The sequence below is a fragment of the Tauraco erythrolophus genome, chromosome 1, assembly GCF_009769465.1.
Source record: "Tauraco erythrolophus isolate bTauEry1 chromosome 1, bTauEry1.pri, whole genome shotgun sequence".
Classification (NCBI taxonomy): Eukaryota; Metazoa; Chordata; class Aves; order Musophagiformes; family Musophagidae; genus Tauraco; species Tauraco erythrolophus.
The window spans coordinates 40,383,456-40,401,980 of record NC_141465.1 but is presented as its reverse complement, the minus strand read 5'-3'; the positions used below and the strand labels follow the sequence as shown (position 1 = coordinate 40,401,980).

Sequence of the window (18,525 nt, the reverse complement as noted above, 5' to 3'; positions counted from 1 at the left end):
AAGCTCAGGTTTTTTCTGAGCTTGATTCGGCTTCCCATAATATTTACAATAAACAACAGTTCAGATGAGTTCACAGTTGATAAATCCAGCCTATGTGAGAAAAATCTCAGATTGCATTAAAAAAAGATGGTCTGCCTTTAATCACTCACATTTGTTTTAGAGTATTTAACAATACTTCTGTTAATTAACTAGATTCAAACCATGAATTGAATTAATAAAAATAAAAGACTGACATTCTGAGAGGTAAGATCTAGAGTGTAGTGTCATCTTTGGAGAAATTAAGCTAAAATATATCTTAAAAGACAGCTAAAGCTAAGAAAAGCTAGAGAAAAAAAATTAAAAACAATGGAAACCAAAAATAAATGTACTTTTCTGCATGCTTCCTAAAGGCCCTATTCTAAAGAATAACCATGTACCTATCCAGACAGATAAGATAAAAGACAAAAAATAGTAAATGAAAACCAGACATGATCTGTAGTTTCAAGAAAGACATTTTTGTTATTCAGTGTCAATTATGCAATTTATCTAAATAAATAGTTTGATATTTTCAGACATAATGGAAAAATTTACCTGCTGAAATTTTGCAGATGTAAGAGAAGAGTTGTCCTACAGCATATTCAAAAATAATTTAGAGCACCCTCATCTCCAACAGGAGCTGTGTGGCAAAAGCAGACTTGCACTCTGCTCCCCAAAAATAGGATATATGCTTGTGATTCAGGTCTGCTGTAAAAGGCAATATGTGCATATATAATTCTGTGAATATGTATAGGAGAGTGTGCAGAGGGATTAAAACTTCTGAGATTAGCTGTAGAAGGGTGTTTATAAACTTGCCGGTGCTTAGAAATTTGCAAGTGCTCATCAACATTTTATGGATGTCTAGTGGTGTTATTACCCACTGTATTGCTGCTCTTGATCTTGACTGTGTAGTTGGTTGATGGCTGGTTAACTGTTATTAATAAATCAATAAACTAATCTTGATTTGATTTAAACCACACAGCTGAACAGTTTTTCCATGTGACAATCATGAGGGAATAAATTACAAAAAGGGAATAAATGCTCTTTTTTCTAATACAAGAATACAGAGACAGCAAATGAAGGTACCAAAAGATAGATTCAAGACAAAAAAGGAGTTACTTCTTCAAATAACATGTCAAGTCATCTAAGAATTGTTTGCCAAAACATGTACTGGATGCTAAATGGGTTAAAAATTGATTGAATGAAATTCATGGAAGAAAAATGGCTGTTGAATATAAGATACATCTGCTAAACCACAAATTATTCAATGTAATGAATATATTTGATATACTGAGAATGTGAATAATTACAGAGAAGAAGTAACACTATATGTTTGCATTCTCGCATTTTTTTGCCAGACACTCACCAGTAGCCACTAGTAGAACAAAGATATTGGACTAAATAGACCTTTGGTCTGAACAGCTGTCTCTTGTTTTCTCTCTCTATTGCAGGATTTTTTTTCTCTACTGAAAACTAGTTCAGGGGTATTTCTGCCATGTTGATTAAGCACTGCACATAAATCTTTTTGTATCCCATAATAAATACCAAGGACATACTGAATTTCCACAAAACCACAAGCACCAAACTTCATAAACCAGTATGAGTCAAACTAAATAAAATTCCACTCGTTACGCTAATGGAGTTCCAAAGTCCCCCCCAAAGCCCAGAAAAGTTGGCACAGTGTATAATTTATGTAATGATTCTGTGGAAAACCCTTAGAAGTGCTGGAGTAATGCTCTGCTTTTCCCTCACCACAGGAATGATCCACAAACCAATATAAAATCAGTTCTCAATTCAATGAATTTTCATCCAGACAAAACAAAGAAGAGGGGATGCCCGTAATTTGGCTTCCTTTACTCTCCTGGGAAGCCTTATGCTATCAGCGCATGCTAAGAGAGGAATAACAAATGGTCCCCATTTGCCTAAGGATTTAGATTAAAAGCTATAGCCAAACAGTGAATGAAGAGCCATTCCTATGTGGAATTGGAAATCACTTGCTTCAAAGTGCTCTCACTTTTTTCCCCACTCACTCTAGCAAATATTTTTCACAAGAAATAACAGATTTCCTTCACAGCACAGTGGTCTTCCAAAGCTGAATTTTAAAATCAGCTTTAAAATAGGTAGATGGCACATCCAAGAAACACGGTTTTAGGCCTACAAAAATACTTTTCAATATTACTCTAAGTTTAATCACAGTAACATCCTAATCTTTTTGAAAAAAGATAAAATAACACAGCTTAACTCCACTTGGTTTCAAAAGTATTTTCACAGCAGTTCAGTGATAACGCAGCACTTCTGCGACATAACCAAGGACTCTGTTGTTAGAGAGAGCGCTCGTTTCTTGGGAAGTGCATTCAACTGTTAAAATATTCCACTGTATCAGAATACGAGGATACTTACCTTTTTCCAAAGACTTACACATGCTGATGTCAAGACAATGTATTCCAGAAAATCCCACAGCTTGAAACAAATGTCACAGGAACAAAGTACAGTCACTGGACTAACTTTTTGTTATAGTTCGGTACGGCACGAGACTGAAAGTGATGTTACCTTCAAATGCAGTATGTGGCAGGGGTGACTGGGGGAGGAAGGACTGAACTGGACTAGAATCTACTGGCAAACTATTAATCTACTACAGTCTTTTTTAGCAAATAAATTCTGGAGACGTTGTGTCAAAGATAGTTTAATGCCAGTATCTTACAAAACAACATTAAAAATGTTTCATAGTTCTCAACATAAGTATTGATTCAATTAACATTTTTATTGAATGACATTTTCTCATTTTGATTCATTTTTTCTCTTGTCCTTGTTTTCAAATAGGATTTAAATAACTATTTTTCTAGAGAATGTCAATACTGAAATCTGTTTACAAAAATTTCTCAGACCACCTATTAGCATAGTACTTAAGTAATAATGCTGTATGATGAGTCGCTATCCCTTCTTTTGCCAGTTTGACCACTAATAGTTGAAACATTAATGCAATATCTTAAAAAAATAGTTTGCAAGATTTGTTTGTGTACTTTGAGGAAACTTCAGAAGTATTAGCATACTTTGTCTTTTCCAAAATGAATTCAGACTTTCATGCCACTTTCTCTACTATTCCATCTGGCTTCTTGGTTTACAATATTGTCCGCTTTTTGGAGATCACAGATGTGATTTTTAGGAGGAAAACCCACAAATCTCCTCCAATGAGGAGAAGCTTAGGCTCTGATCCTGAAGACATATATACACTTTGCACTGCAATAAAATATATTCCCCTCCTTGAGAACCTTAGAGTTAGATGACTAATGTAATGTAGTCTTTCGTAGGCAGATACAGTCTTTTGTGTATCTCACAGTATAAACAAGTAAATAACATTCTACAGGTGCATATTTTCAAATTCTTAACTATATCTCAAAAATTATCCCTAAGCAGATGCATTCTGACTCTAATGTAATCTAGGCCAGATTCTGAGACTTGTGTCTGCATTTTTGACACCAAAATAAGAAGTGAATCTTAAGGCCCTTGAAAAAGCTGAGGCCACCATTTACCCAGGCCTGCATTTCCATTTACTTCCCATCTACTGAACCCATGTAAATTTGGCAACTTGTCTTTTCCTCAATTTACACTGAGTACTCATTTTACCAATACATAAACAGAAGAAAAGTAGGGAGAATGAACATGGAGTGATACCAAAATTATAAAATAGGTATCTTTGGTAATTTACTGACTCTCCTTTCATATAAGGCACATTAACAAGTAAGCTATCTTGCAACTAAAATTGATGAATTACCTTAAGATATCTGATTCAAAGTCAAAGAAGATTGCACTGTTACCATGTATAATTCGTGTTGTCAGAATGACATCATAATTTCATTAAGAGGTAAACACATTTTGCTTCCTCAGAAATTATTTTTTAAAATCTGTGTCATTCGTGATAAAGATGATTGTGTAAACGACTGTATCAACAATTTATATGATTTTCTTCAATCTTTTACAAGAAATTGGCACTTAAAATACATGCATAATAATATATTTTAATTATATTTTTTAAAAAGTACTAAAAATCAACCTGCCATAGTTCCAAAGTTTCCTGAATAGGTTTAAAATACATCTCCAGTAGTCTATGCTACTTTAGTGTTAAATAATGAGGTAGCACATTGTTCCAAAATTGTTCTGAATTATGTAAACCATTTGCTACATGCTGTTTGGACTTCATTTTCTGTTTGGAGCTGTTTGGTAAAGCAGCACCTTCTGTCTTCTCTGGCTTCTTGGTTTTGCTTTTATTTTGTGGCAGCTTATTACTATAATTTTGTCTTTTACCTTTTGCTTTTTCCTCTTCCTCTTCTTCCTCTCCCTCATCCTCTTCTTCCTCCTCTTCCACATCCCCTTCTTCCTCCTCTTCCACATCCCCTTCCTCCTCTTCTCCTTCTTCCCCCTCTCCCTCTTCCCCTTCTTGTTCCTCTTCTCCCTCTTCGCCTTTTTCTTCTCCCTTTTCCTGTTCTTCTCCCTCTCCTCCTTCCTCCTCTTCTCCCTCTTCCTCTTCTTCCTCTTTTTCCTCCTCTTCCTCTTCTTCCACTCCTTCTCCCTCCTCACCTTCTTCAACTCCCTCTTCTCCCTCTTCTTCTTCCTCCCCTGCTCCCTCATTTTCTTCCAGCCTTTCTCCCTCGTCTTCTTCACCTTCCTCAACTCCCTCTTCTCCCTCTTCTTCTTCCTCTCCTGCTCCCTCATTTTCTTCCAGCCCTTCTCCCTCGTCTTCTTCACCTTCCTCTTCCTCATTTTCCCACTCCTCTTCTTCCTTGTTTTCATCTTCTTCCTTTTCCTCCCCTTCTGCCTCTGCTCCTTCCTCTTCCCCGTCTTCTCTTTCTTCTTCCATTTCATCCTCCTCCTCTTCTCCTTCTTCCACTCCATCCTCCCTCACCTCCTTAGTCATCGTATTTGCATCTTCCTCTTCCTGTTCTTCTTCGGATACCTTCTCTTCTTCCCTCCCTGCCAATGATTCTTCAAACTCCTCCTCTTCACTCTCTTTGTCTTTTTCATTCTCCCTTTCTTTGTTTTCTTCTTCATTTTTCTTTTCATCTTCTCCTTCCTCTTCTGCCTCTACCTGTTTTTCTTCCTCCCCCTCTCTATCTTCACCTCCTTCCTCACTCTCATCTCTTCCCTCACTTTTAACCTGTTCCTCCTTTTCTTTTTCAGTGTCTTCCCCTTTTGCATATTCCTCCTCCTCTTCCACATCCTCCTTTTCTCCCTCACTCAGCATTTCTTCTTCCTCCATCAACTTGCACTCCTCACCTCCTTGCTTTTTGCATTCTTCCTGATTAATCTCTTCTGAACTCTCATTCTCACTGTCTCTCTCAGTCTGTGATTCCTCTCTTTTATTTTCTTCCTCGTTATCTTTTTCCTCTTCATCTTCATCTCTTTCTACTGAAACTTCATCTTTATCTTTTTTAACCTCACTCCCTTCTTCTTCATCTCTTTTTACTGAAGCTTCATCTCTATCTTTTTTAACCTCACTCCCTTCTTCTTCCTCTCCTAGTTCACCTTCACTGTCAACTGTTTCATCTAGTTTTTCTTTTTCACTTTCAGCCTTTTCACTGCCTTCACTCTCCTGCTCTTGATTAGATTCCTCCTCATTCTTAATTTCTAACTGCCTGTCTTCATCAGATTTAGCTTCAGAGTTTGTTTCTTCCTCATTCAGGCCTTTTATATCAGTCTCTTCTACATTTTCTTTTTCATTGTTTGTAGCCTGGATCTCCTCAATCTCACTGTCTTCTTTTTCTACGTCCAAATCTCTCACTTTTTCTACTGTTTTCATTGCCTTCTGGACCTCTCTGCCCTCATAGTAGTCCCCTTCTTTTTCCCTACACTTAAGTACATATTTTGTAAGATCATTACTGCTTTCCTCAGTTGAAGATGATGACACAGTTACAGCTATTTGTTTCAAAAATTGATCCTTTTTTTTAAACCGTCTCTGCTCTTCACTACTTTCTTCTCTGATGCATATTCTTTCACATTTATCAGATTTTTTAATAATATCTCTTTTTTTGTTTTGACTTTCTATTGCTTCTTGATTTTCTTCCTTTTTAACAGCATTGTATTTTTGTACAATTAATGAATCAGTCTGGGGCTGATCACTGGATGTAGAAGGAAGTACTTCTATTTTAAGGGATTGCTTAGATTTAACATGTTCTGACTTTTTATTGGAAGAATTTGTTTTTTCAGTCAGAATTTGTTTTTCAGTGGGAAGACTATAAGTTACATTCTTTCCGACAAATTCAGGATTTTCCGCGTATTCTTTTTCCCTTTTAACTAACCTGCATTTGTCTCTAGCAATTTGTTGAACACCACTTTTCAAAGTACTAACACTTCGTGTATGCTCAGATTTACCTTTCTTTGTATTTTTTTTGACCACAGGTTTCCCTACAAAGGCACTACTTTTTTCTAAATCTTGTACCAGTGACTCTGAAAGTGAAGACTGCTTTTGTAAAGAGCCAGAGTCTAATTTTGAGCCCTCCTTCATGAAATCAGAATCCTTGTTTTTCAACCCACCCTTACCATCTCTTTTCAGTTTCACATTTTTATTGTTCTTCTATTCCACATGAGAAGCAGAAAATTAAAAAGAAAGAAGGAAAGCGTTAAGGACAAATGACAGTAAAAGAAAAAGGTTACAAAAACATCTGAACAAGAAAAGAAACCATTTGTGTGAAAGGACTAAAAGACAACATAAGAGGTAGAGTACTTCACACAAAATGAATTTACAAGTGCACATATTAGAACAATGTCACATTCTGTTGATGGTAAATGTACTACTATGTCTTTTTCACTATCCAAGCACTCAAAGTGAATGCAGTAAGAACTGTGCCGCCAGTATCATGTCCCATAAGCCAGAGCACATGGAAAGTGTGAGGCTGTGTGAAGAGACGGAAAACAAAAAATAACAGTTCTCTTAAACTTTCATCCAGCTTTCCCCCTAGGAAATCTTCTGACGCACTCACTGTTAGGCTTTTTCTAATAAGTTTGAAAATCTGCTTTCTGATTTAAACTTCACACTTATTTAAAAAATTCTGCAGAATAATTTTTAAATATAAAATAAAATTATAATGATATATGCCAAAATGCTGGGATCACTTTAGGAGTGAAATAGAAAGATAATACAAAAGTATTTTAATTTCGTAATTAAAATCAGTATTATCATTCTTTTAAACATACTCCACGGTAAACAAAATCCTTACCTACATTGTGTCCCAAGAGTCAAATAAAATACTTTAATAGCAACAAACCAGCAGAAATTTTTGTTATCGTCTTAAGTGACAAAGTGTAGATGATAGTCTCTTGCTCCTTAAACTGGTGAAGTATTATACACTCTCATCTCAAACTATGCTTGATATGAGTTCTATGTGCCTGCACAAATTCTCTCTGACTTCAGTCAGCTTCTTAGAATTTTACCTTGTGAATATTTAGAAGATTAGCAAGAGGAGGTCTATAAAATTTGCCTAGCTTTTTTAAAAGTCAAAGCAAAACAATAAAGTACAAGGATAATACAAGAATTACAGATCTTTTAAACATCAGTAGAAGTATACATATAATTAGTTACAGTACCTTTTGCTTTTGGAGTGGTGATAATTTTAAGGACTGGTCACTGGGATTCAATTTCATTGCATGTGTCTGCGAAAAATAAGATCTCTATTAAAAAAATAAATATAACTAATAGGGAAAGAAGCATCCAAGCCCAGTTCTACTAAACAGAGCTATTATATGAACATTTTAACATTATTGCACAGTCAGGCTGAGACAAACCTGTATGATCACTCAACTGACCTATTTCACTTCCACTCCCTCATATACTACTTTCAAAGAGAGAGAGTAGTAACCAGCTTAGATGTCAACATCTAAATTGTTTGTACAGACTGAAAGCTACATGCCCACTCTTTCCGCCCATAAGCACATTTTAGATCCACCTTCCACTCACTGTGAAGTTGTGGCTACAAACGTTAACACCTTACTCCCTTATCATCACAACCTTCAACTTTACATCCAGTTTGATACCATGGCCTTGAAAGAACATGTTCAAAGAAGTATTAGACAGCAGAAATTTTCATTGGAATGAATGCCTTTATGTCTTCTACATAATGCAAAAAACCCAAAAGGCAAGGCAATGCAGAATACTACTAGGTGGGCTAGTACAGTGAGATTTGGGTCATCCCTTCCCATATACTCCAAATGACAAGATCACGTTTTCTGCTACTGTTTGTTAACTGCTTATGGTTTAACCACCACATTCTTTTTCACCACAGTGAGCACGGACAGTTCTGCTTTCTGACACCCACGAATTTGTATCATCAATAAGATATTAAAGCTTTTTCCTCTTCTTGTCACACTTGTCAATACGATGTATGTTACCACAGTTTAGAAAAATTGAAACAACTATGCTGTAAGATTATTTTCATTCAGATTCAAGAAGAGTAATCATTTTTCTTTGTACTTTGACAAGTTTGCCTGACAGACTTTTTTCAAAGTTACTGTTTCATTCTGATATATGTTTTAAAATTGATTTGCAATGGCTACAATAACAAAAAGGAGAAGGAAGTCTAACACAAAAACTGTGCAAGATGTTATAAATAATGCCTCAGTAAATTAATGAAGGTCACATTGTGCATCATATCTGAAAACAATATTTTCTTGTAAATTAAGTTTTATAACTGTTAAATAAATGGTATGCACAAACAGATTTTTAAATTACTAAGTACTGTTAAGTACAAACAAGTAATAATTCCTGTAACATCTGCAATCCCTCCAGCATAACCGACAATGTATCCTGAGCTGAGTCCACAGTGAGTTGCTCATTTGTTTCCATACTGTTGAAGTTCAAAAAAAGATAAAATACAATACTCTATCCAGCGCACTGTGTTAAGGTCAGGACATGCCCTATTTGCCAACAGAACAAAATGTTTTGGAAAGGTGCACAAGTCATAAGGTGAACGTATTTTTTAAATAAAAGAAATACGCAGGAACATGCTTGGGGATCACCAAATAATCAAAATGTCTGCATTTTGGTCTTCCCTCTAATATGATCCATCTGTACCAAAAACGCTTTTCTAGGAACAGGAAAAGACAGCTCTCTGCTTCATTTCCTGTGCAGTTCTCTCTCTTGGAAATCATCAAGATGAGGATGGTCAGAGATAGAAATCACCATGTGGTACCCAATGTCCTTCTCCTTTTCTTTCTGATATCCAGAGCTGAAGCTTTGGGAGGGGCTGTACTACTTGGACTGCTTCAATCTCATACTACAACATTACTTGGAAAACGAAAACAAATTTTATCATCAGATAACGACGATATGAAATGCATGCTCATTTAACAGTATGTCAGTACTTCTTGATGCCACATATGAAGTTTTGGGATAGCCAGGAGTTCTGTACTAGAATTTGAAACATTATTTAGCTGCTTTGTTCTGGCCCTGCGTAAAACCGATTGAATCACAGATTCATTAGTGGAATATATTACCATATTTAGGATGTCAGTTGTATCTCCAAGGTTTCTGTCATTATTTTCACTATCTGAATCTTCTTCTGCAGGACCTTCACCAGGTTTATCTTTTTGATGAGTCTTTTCTTTAAGGCAAAATAGGGGAAGTAAACAAATACCATAAGAAGCAGCAATATATAGAAACAGAACCCCCACTCTTGTAAAATAGAGAAAATAGAGATCATCTCTATTTTACTGACACAGGACTGAAGTCTTGAGATTACTCATTCCCCAGCCTAAGACACAGCAAAAACACTTCCACCTCCTTTTTGTCAGTATTAACATTAGAGGTAGCTCAGCAATCTGGCCTCAATGCACTGTAAATCTTTGACCATTTTTGCAGGCTTTCAAAGAATAGCTACTACATGAGACAAAGCTTCTTTAATACTAGTGTACAAGTTAGTCTAAATTAGCTGCAGTTATATATTAGCTACATTGCACATTATCTGTGTAATGGATGGAGTGACAGTGAATTTAACTCCAATGTAGCATCATAAAAACGTACCTACATAATTTTCAGGTTCATCTCGAGTTCATCAGGTATATGACCAGTTTCATATGGCACAAAACTGAGGTTTTAGGCCTCAGAAAACAATAAAGGCATTTCAAATTTCATTGCACGGCTTTCCTGGAACCAGAAATGTCAATGGACGTGCTGGCAGCTTTACAAACAGTTACTTTAATTCTAACTGAATTAATTACTTTCAAATTGGATTTGACCGTCCAATAAATCTGAGCTGACTTTTATATAGAATCACTGTGTTCTGCACTCTTCAGCATTGCTTTTCCCAGAAAACCACGCATGCCCAAGAACCCAGATGAAGTCCAGAACTGCTCTAGAGAATCTGTGCAGAAGTCCAGCACTGTATCAGTATCATTGTTATCCAGGCTTTTACATTAGCTAGAATATTGCAAATCCTTATTAACTTAGATAACATAGAGTGAAGAGTACTTCTGCATTTCCAAGTGAAGAAGCAAGCTCCTATAAGAACTAGTAGACCTCTTTTCTTATCCAAGGTAGGCCTTCCTTTGTCTTTATGACTATCCCTAAAAATTTTTTTTCTGTAATTCTTGGGGGTTTTTTTGTGAACATGAAGAATGTGGTTACTAATATTACAATATTTTTGTGAAGTCATATTTCTACAGGCTTGAGGAACCTCAGGTACAATTCAGAAGTTGTTTTTCTTTCACTGAACCCTCCTCTAATTCTTTAGGCACATTTTCCAAACATGAACGAAGTGAGAGGCAATTTCTTGTACACATTCCTCAATTTTCATGTCTGTATTTTGCCAGACCCTCTTGAGGTAAGACTGAACTTAAATCTCCTTTCATGTCCAAACTAAGTGTTTGTTTATGAATGATGAAAGCCAAACTAGATAATCCTAAGAAAACAGCAACAAGATGTGAGGAAACTTCACCTTTTTCATGGTCTTTATGCTTCATAGGTTGAGCTTTAGGAAGACTTGTTGCAGAAAAACAGAGTGGGCTAGTGTTGCTAGTCACAGGCAATGAAGATTTTAAGAAGCTTTCTCCCAGTGGAGGCAGAGTTTGTGCCATTCGAATAAACTGTTCTGGTGACTTTTCCTTTAGAAGATTAAAATAAAATAATTATTGAGAATAAGAGTAGAAGAATAAAAGAATAAATGTAAGCAACCTCTCACACCTAACAGCGGTATTTTCGTTTAGTTGATGATGCAGTGTTGTAACTTTGTACGCAAAGCATAAACAACATTTCTTTAATATTTTATTTATAAAATATTTAAATATAAATCTATGAATATTCATATTTATAAAAAGTGGAGAGATACAGTGAGATATTTTAGGTCATTTCTACACAATAATCTCAAGCAATCTTAAAATATAGACAAAGGATAAAAAGAATTTTGATTTTTACTTAAAGTACTAGTTTCTCAAATAACTCTAAGTTACTTAATCCACAGCATTAATATATTTTTAGAAAATAAATGGGGTTTTGTGGTAGAGCTAGTTTTCAGAGAGGTAAGTAAAATAATTCAACTCATTGTGCTGCTAAAGAAATCACATGGAATGTGTAGTGGAGAGAAAGGAGAGGTGGAGCTACAGGAGAAAATCCTGTAGCTACAGGATCTTAGGATCATTTTAAGCTGATTGTGAAACTTTCCCCTTTGATATTTTATAAACTATAAATTTGTTTAATCTATTCAAGGACTCAAAGAGAACACCAAAAAGAGTCAGATTTTATTTATTTTTGTTAATATTTCTAAAATATTTTTTAAAATGCAAAGGAACAGGCTTTACATTTTAGAGTAAAAAAAATACAAAGCCAATTTGAGTCTTTTTCATAGAAAGAAATAAATAAAATCTGATCAATATCTACCTTTTATGTGCACCCATTTTGAGACCAGGGTACACATACATTCTTCTTTTTATACACTAAAATTAAACACATATTTTAAGGAGATATATTTATCTGCTGGGTATATGCTGTGATTTTACTTTAAAAAGTTATTTTGTTTCCTACAACAAGTATGGCAACTCTAAACAGCTCAGAATTTACCCTCTCTCGACGTCGTATTCGTGCTGATGTTAGTTGTAAGGTGTTTGTTAGTAGTGAGTCTCCACTCGTTTTAGAGATAGTAGCAGTCAAACGGCTCTCACATAAATCTTCCAAGAGTATTTCTTCAGATCCTTCAGATCTTGGAGCAGCGAAAACTAGCATGTGACAACCACCACAAGCAACCTACAGTGCCAAAAAAGATCTGCTTATTTCATTTGCAAGTATCAATACAAGGATCTCTAGGGATTTAGATTCTAAGAAAAACATAATAAAAGTAAGAGATGTTGAATTGCTTCAAATTCAGCTCCTAATGATGTTAGCAAGATAAAAGTATATGACTACAATTACTAATGACTAGTGATTTAGATTAATTTCTTCTTACTTAAATATGACATATTTGTATTGAACAGAACACAAGATCTATCAAATTATCGAGACAGAAGAAAGTAAAGGTATTTCTACTGATTTTGAAAAGATTGGAGCTAATTATTTTGATGAAAGTCAAACGCTGGCAATACCGATAACCTCAGTGACACAAACCTAGATATTTTATCACAAAATCCACAAAATGTAAAGCAAAGTCCTACACCTTCCAATAGACAAAGTATAGTTATATAAAGATCAGAGGTTTCACTTCCTAAAAAGTTTAAATCCCTTACCACTTCTGACAAAACTTCCTTAGAGTTTAAGTCCAGTAAACAAACAGAAGTGAGTCCCAAATATTGCTCAATCCTGAGTCATGTTTGCACTTCTGATGCTGGCAATTCTGTGATATTTGTTTCTTAAACAGCTCAGGAAATAGATTAAAACAATGCTCTTAAAAGAAAAGAGTATTTCTCCTTTCTCATCCCGTTTGCATTCCAAAAAGCAACTCCTCAAATTTTCTTCAGATTTAATACACATTCCACTGTACAAATAATTGTTAAAATTAAAAAGATGTCACTCTGGTGAACCATTTCCACAACAGATATTAGTTTCCTCTCTACTGCAAACAATCTAAGAGCAACAAATATTTAATTTTATAGGCTACTACTAAATCTATAGAACAAAACACTATAGCACAACACTACTGAGTAAAAGTCTAAAAAACAGTCTACGTGTGTAGTCCAAGCCAAGTACATTCTAAACTAAATGACGTGTGAAATATAATTTCCTTTTTCTTTCAGTTTGTGTTGTCTAGTAATTACGTGTTGTAGAAAAAAAAATTACTATAAGGAGATTTCAACTCTCATTAATAATGTGTTTCATAAAAATATAAACATTTTGATGTCTGAGAAACATGAACAAAAAGTTTTACCAAAAGGACTGTGAACCTCAAGAAATTATAACACAGAGTGGGATCAAACTGATTTGTAAAATTCTCTTCTCCAAGTCCTAACTTGCCGTGTCGTCCATCTCCAAAAGTAAACATGAGGCCATTCTCTGTATATAGAGAAGAAAAAAAAAAACAAAAAACAGGATGTTATTAATAGCAGAGATTCAGTACAAAACCAGGACAAAATCATCAAAATCATTACAAACAAAGTAACAGGCCATGCGAGTAAGGAATACTTCTCTTCCAAAAGCAAATCCTGAACGATTATTTTCAGATACTCAACAGATGAATATGATCCAAAAATATATATATTTTCAGACAAAGTACTGTCAGAGATTAGAGTTAGTCTAGACAATTTTGGGGGAAAAAAACTGAACCAACAACAAAACACTAAGATTGAAATTGCATAGCAAAACAAAGGCTTCTTAACAAGAATACTTGTTAGCAAGGCATGATTATGAGGTTATAATTGCCCACAAGATACCATGTACAGGACTATAAATGTCATGGCTGTGAATCAAAATTCCTAATATCAAATCCGGCTTTCTTACTGGCTCACTTAACCTTTAGAACTAGTAAGTCTCCATACGTCTTCTTCTAACTGCTCCTTTTATAAATAAAGCTTTTACAGTATAATAGAGTCACTGGAAGTGCATTTCAGAATTTTTCACTTACATACCTGCAATTACAGCAGTATGATTTTCCCCACATGTAATGTTACATATTTTATGCTTCCTCAAGTGTTTCACAGACTTTGGTACTGAAGTTTCAAAAATAAAAGTACCATGTCCCAGCTGCCCATATTGTCCAAGTCCAAAAGTATATACATCTGTGTCTGAAAATGTACAGGCAAAGTTAACAACGAATATGCTGATATATAAATTATAACCTGCTTTCTGTTAGCCAAGTGAAAGTCAAATGACATCAACATCAAAAAAGCAATGTTTCATCAATTAAAAAATGTACCAACTAATCAATTAAATTTATCAAATAAGAACAAAATAAAAAAAAAATAAAAAAACAGGCAATGAAGCACTAAAATACATACAGAAAAGAATTCTGAATGGTTCAATACGCAATATATTTTTTAGCACAACTGCAAAATAATCCACTGATCACATGTACACAAAACATCAGCTAACAAAAAATTTATGGGAGTTTACATACTGTCATTAATTTGAGACCACCGTGTTTACATATATGTGCATTTTCAAGTAGAACAGTCTCATCTTAATTTCTAGTTATCTGCATGTACACTGTATGACTTTAAATTTAATAGAGTGCACCTCTTTAAACCAGTACTAATTTGTCTGCGAGAAGAGACTGGAACGATAACAGAATAGATTTCAGTATTCTGTTCGGCTACCAAATCAGCCCTGCATTAAATACAGAGAACACTATAATTGCATTATCTTGTGACAGAATAATCATCTTTCCCCATTTACACTTTGTCCATTTAATAGATTGTCTGTGCCAGGAAAAAGAAAGAGAGCTTCTCCAAAGCAATAAAGATTCTTGGTGTGTTCATCCCTGGCACTCCATCACAACAGGGGAAGACTATTAAGCTTGGGAATCTTGATGAGATCACACTTGAAAAGGGAAATTCAAAGATCAAGTTTTTTGGGAAAAGGAGACATTTTCCTGGAATTTTATTCCCTGCCCCTTTTTGTTCTACATGTAGGCAACAAAGGAAAAGCTAGAGAAGTACTAATTAAAACTTGAAAAATTTTGATGAAAATCTGTGAAAGATTTGAGAAGGACAAAAAAATTTCAATGTCAAGCAAAAACGACTGAGACTTGGGAGCAATAAATCATTACATCATTGTCAGGAACATGGTGCAGAGCATGCCTGCTCCTGCTGCACAGATGCCGTCAGGTCAAAAATCTTATCACCTTCAAATGCAAGAGTGGAATGGGTATCCACAGCTGAATGCGTGGAACGACAATCAATGGAGGGTCTTTGCTTTTTGAGCACTTCTTTGTGTCAAGAAAAAAACAGTCACCAGAACAGCAAAGTAAGTTTCAGTGCCACAAAAGTAGTTTATACTATGTGACCAAATTCTCAGAGCAGCCACAAACTGGAGTAGTATTAAAACCAAATTATGCTACCATTCCCTCAAGCTAATCCATCACTACTATCAGCGAAAGAGAAAGCAGAGAACAGACCAGATTCCACATTGCTACCATAGTACACTTACCAACTTACATTGAACTTTCTGATTTCAAAGGAACCACAATGAAATACTGTAACACTACGTATGGAAAAGTTCTTTCTAGGAAATGGTTTGCCCTTTCTGCCCCTTTTAAATTGTTCCATATTATGATATCATGAATTCATATCATAAAAAAAAATCCCAATGGGCTCACACTTTTTCAGGTTGTAACTGAAAAATATTCAGTAAAGCTGTTTTTTTTTTTTTTCACTAACTGTAATAGTAAAGCTCCCTCTGCTGGAAATTTCAGTGCAAGAAAGCAACACCACCTCAGGATCCAAATAATGCAAGTTGTACGGAATATTCTGTAATATATAGACTTTCTGCATAAGAATCAGGAAACTACTCCTGAAAGACAGGAGCTTTTTCTAAATGAACCAAAGTCTCATCTTCATTTTAGTAAATGGCTTTCTCGTTTAGTAAATGGCTTAGTCCATAAACTGTTTAAAAGCACTGCATTTGTCTTAATATTTCTTTGGAAATAGGCAGATCTTGTCACTTTCAAACTTCATGGATTGATCTGATTAGCATAATTATTTTGAGTGAAGTTGGAGTTTTTTCTTATTATCTTTATTCCTAACTTGAAACATGCAATGCCTTTTTCATAAAACAAGTTAGACCTCTAAAGGCATTTGTGTTTAGAGGGAGATGTTCTCAATTCATGACTTTAAAACCACAGGAAATTTTCTCTTCCCAATTTCTAGTGACAATGAGGGGAACGGGCCAATCCAAAACCAGGTCAGAGAGCCTTTATAAGAAGAATTATTTTTTCTACTGCCCCTATAGACCAGGGGCACCTAAATTTTGCTCCTCCTAAAATTTGCTTATTAGTCAATTATCAAGGCATAGGAAGACAAAAACCTCGCACCTTTCTTAAATGATTCATTGCTCTGGTGCAGAAGTGAGGCCAAACCACAGTAATAATCTCATTTAGCAGAAATGAGGTATTTCCTCCAATTTGCCTTTATAAATACATGGAAAGAGAACTCTCTGGCAAAGCAACCCCATAGACCTCGTGATAAAATGACAAGAGGTGAATTTCATCATTCTGAGCTTGAATTTGCAAATGAATTTGCTGACAGCACAAATCCAAACGCAGATACAGCCCCACCGTCACCTTATTACTGTCCTCAGTCCCAGCAAGGATACGGCTGGATGAGACAAATGAAACGTACTGCCAGCAAAAGGGCAGATCTCGCTCCTCCATTCTCTCTGTTCAGTCCCCACTTGCACTGTCTCTGCTGTCCACCTGGCTACGTGGTGAGCCAGCTCAGCTCAGTAAGCCAGGCTTCGGGGGGTTTTACTGATATAGTTTCCTGTGGAATGGTCAAGGCAGCACCAGAGCGGTACAAGGGGAGACGAAGGACATATGGCCACAGCGGCAGGAGGGACGCAGCACTGCCTCCAGCGCGTCAGTGAATCACAAGGAAGGCTCAGCCGTATTAATAGGACCCAGAAGAAACTGAGCACAAGTCCTGTCTTGGCCTCGAGGGAGGAACTGCTGCCTCCACAGCAGCAGCCCATGAGAAGGGCCCCTGAAGGATGAAGACAAATGGTTTCAGAGCTCGCACAGAAGCCAATGGCTTCATTGTTCCAGGTGACCTCCAGCACTTGAGTGCTGGGACTGCTTCTCCTTTACTTCCTACGTTTTCTTTTTTCGGAAGAACAGGGATATTTCCCTGTAAACGTGTATCTTCCACTTTTGCAGGAATCTTCTGGAGTACATAACAGCTGTTTAGTCTCCATGACCATTGTCACTATAAATAAAATAGTCCTAGACAAAAATCTATATAGCCTTCAGAATTTTTTTAACACATACTATTTGCTGAAAGAACTGAGTGAGCTCCAAGAATGTTTTAAAGATCCATGCATTCCTTGCTACATGGAAGCAAGGAATCTCGTCCTTTGGTGGACGAGAAGCTCAATATGAGCCGGCAATGTGCTCTTGCGGCCCAGAAGGCCAACCGCGTCCTGGGCTGCATCAAGAGGAGCGTGGCCAGCAGGTCGAGGGAGGTGATTCTTCCCCTCTACTCTGCCCTCGTGAGACCTCACCTGGAGTATTGCGTCCAGTTCTGGAGCCCCCAACATAAGAAGGACATGGACCAGTTGGAGAGGGTCCAGAGGAGGGCCACGAAGATGATAAGAGGGCTGGAGCACCTTTCCTATGAGGACAGGCTGAAAGAGTTGGGGCTGTTCAGCCTGGAGAAGAGGAGGCTCCGGGGTGACCTTATAGCGGTCTTCCAGTACCTCAAGGGGGCCTACAGGAAAGATGGGGAGAGGCTATTCAAGAGGGCCAGCTGTGACAGGACAAGGGGTAATGGTTTTAAAATAGAGGGAGGTAGACTCAGATTGGATATTAGGAAAAAATTTTTTACCATGAGAGTTGTAGAACACTGGAACAGGTTGCCCAGAGAGGTGGTGGATGCTCCATCCCTGGAGACGTTCAAGGCCAGGTTGGACAAGGCCCTGAGCAACCTGATCTAGTTGGAGATATCCCTGTTCCTTGCAGGGGGGTTGGACTAGATGACCTTTGAAGGTCCCTTCCAGCCCTAACCATTCTATGATTCTATGATTCTATATTTAAGTCTACAGACAAAAATCCATGGAAGAAAAACAGAAGCACACAAGTATGCTTATATCCTTATATCTCTCCACATAGATTCATTTCCCTTAAACATAATTATTATTATGATTATAATTATTATTATTACTACTACTATTATGCTAATGGGCTATTCACTTTTACTTTAGCTTTATTTTTAAACAGGTTATCCTGAAAAATGTTACTGTAAAAACCAGCTGTTAACACAATACTCAGTTTTACAAGAGCTAGCAATCAGATTCGGGGATTTCAGCAAAAACAATCCTATACGGTTTGAACAGTCATTTCTGTCATGAAAAGGTAGAGCTTTTTCATTCTTTTCATTCTCTGTCAAAAGGGT

At 36.3% G+C, this 18,525-nt stretch overlaps 1 protein-coding gene across 3 annotated transcripts in view; it reads right to left on the bottom strand.

Annotated features, from left to right (window-relative positions):
- Positions 1–4,076: 4,076 nt before the first annotated feature.
- RPGR (retinitis pigmentosa GTPase regulator) overlaps positions 4,077–18,525 on the bottom strand; it is a 41,828-nt gene continuing 27,379 nt past the window's right edge. Inside the window, exons 8-15 of one of the 3 annotated variants that reach the window (XM_086608596.1) lie at positions 14,050–14,205; positions 13,353–13,477; positions 12,056–12,238; positions 10,938–11,103; positions 9,499–9,605; positions 7,594–7,659; positions 5,504–6,583; positions 4,077–5,446 (exon numbers count right to left, since the gene is read on the bottom strand). In XM_086608596.1, coding sequence (XP_086464722.1) covers positions 4,124–5,446; positions 5,504–6,583; positions 7,594–7,659; positions 9,499–9,605; positions 10,938–11,103; positions 12,056–12,238; positions 13,353–13,477; positions 14,050–14,205 — 3,206 coding nt within the window. In that variant the 3' untranslated portion in view covers positions 4,077–4,123. Of the gene's footprint in view, positions 5,467–5,503; positions 6,584–7,593; positions 7,660–9,498; positions 9,606–10,932; positions 11,104–12,055; positions 12,239–13,352; positions 13,478–14,049; positions 14,206–18,525 lie in introns of all 3 variants that reach the window. The other 2 variants (XM_086608614.1, XM_086608606.1) reach the window with 2 other exon arrangements.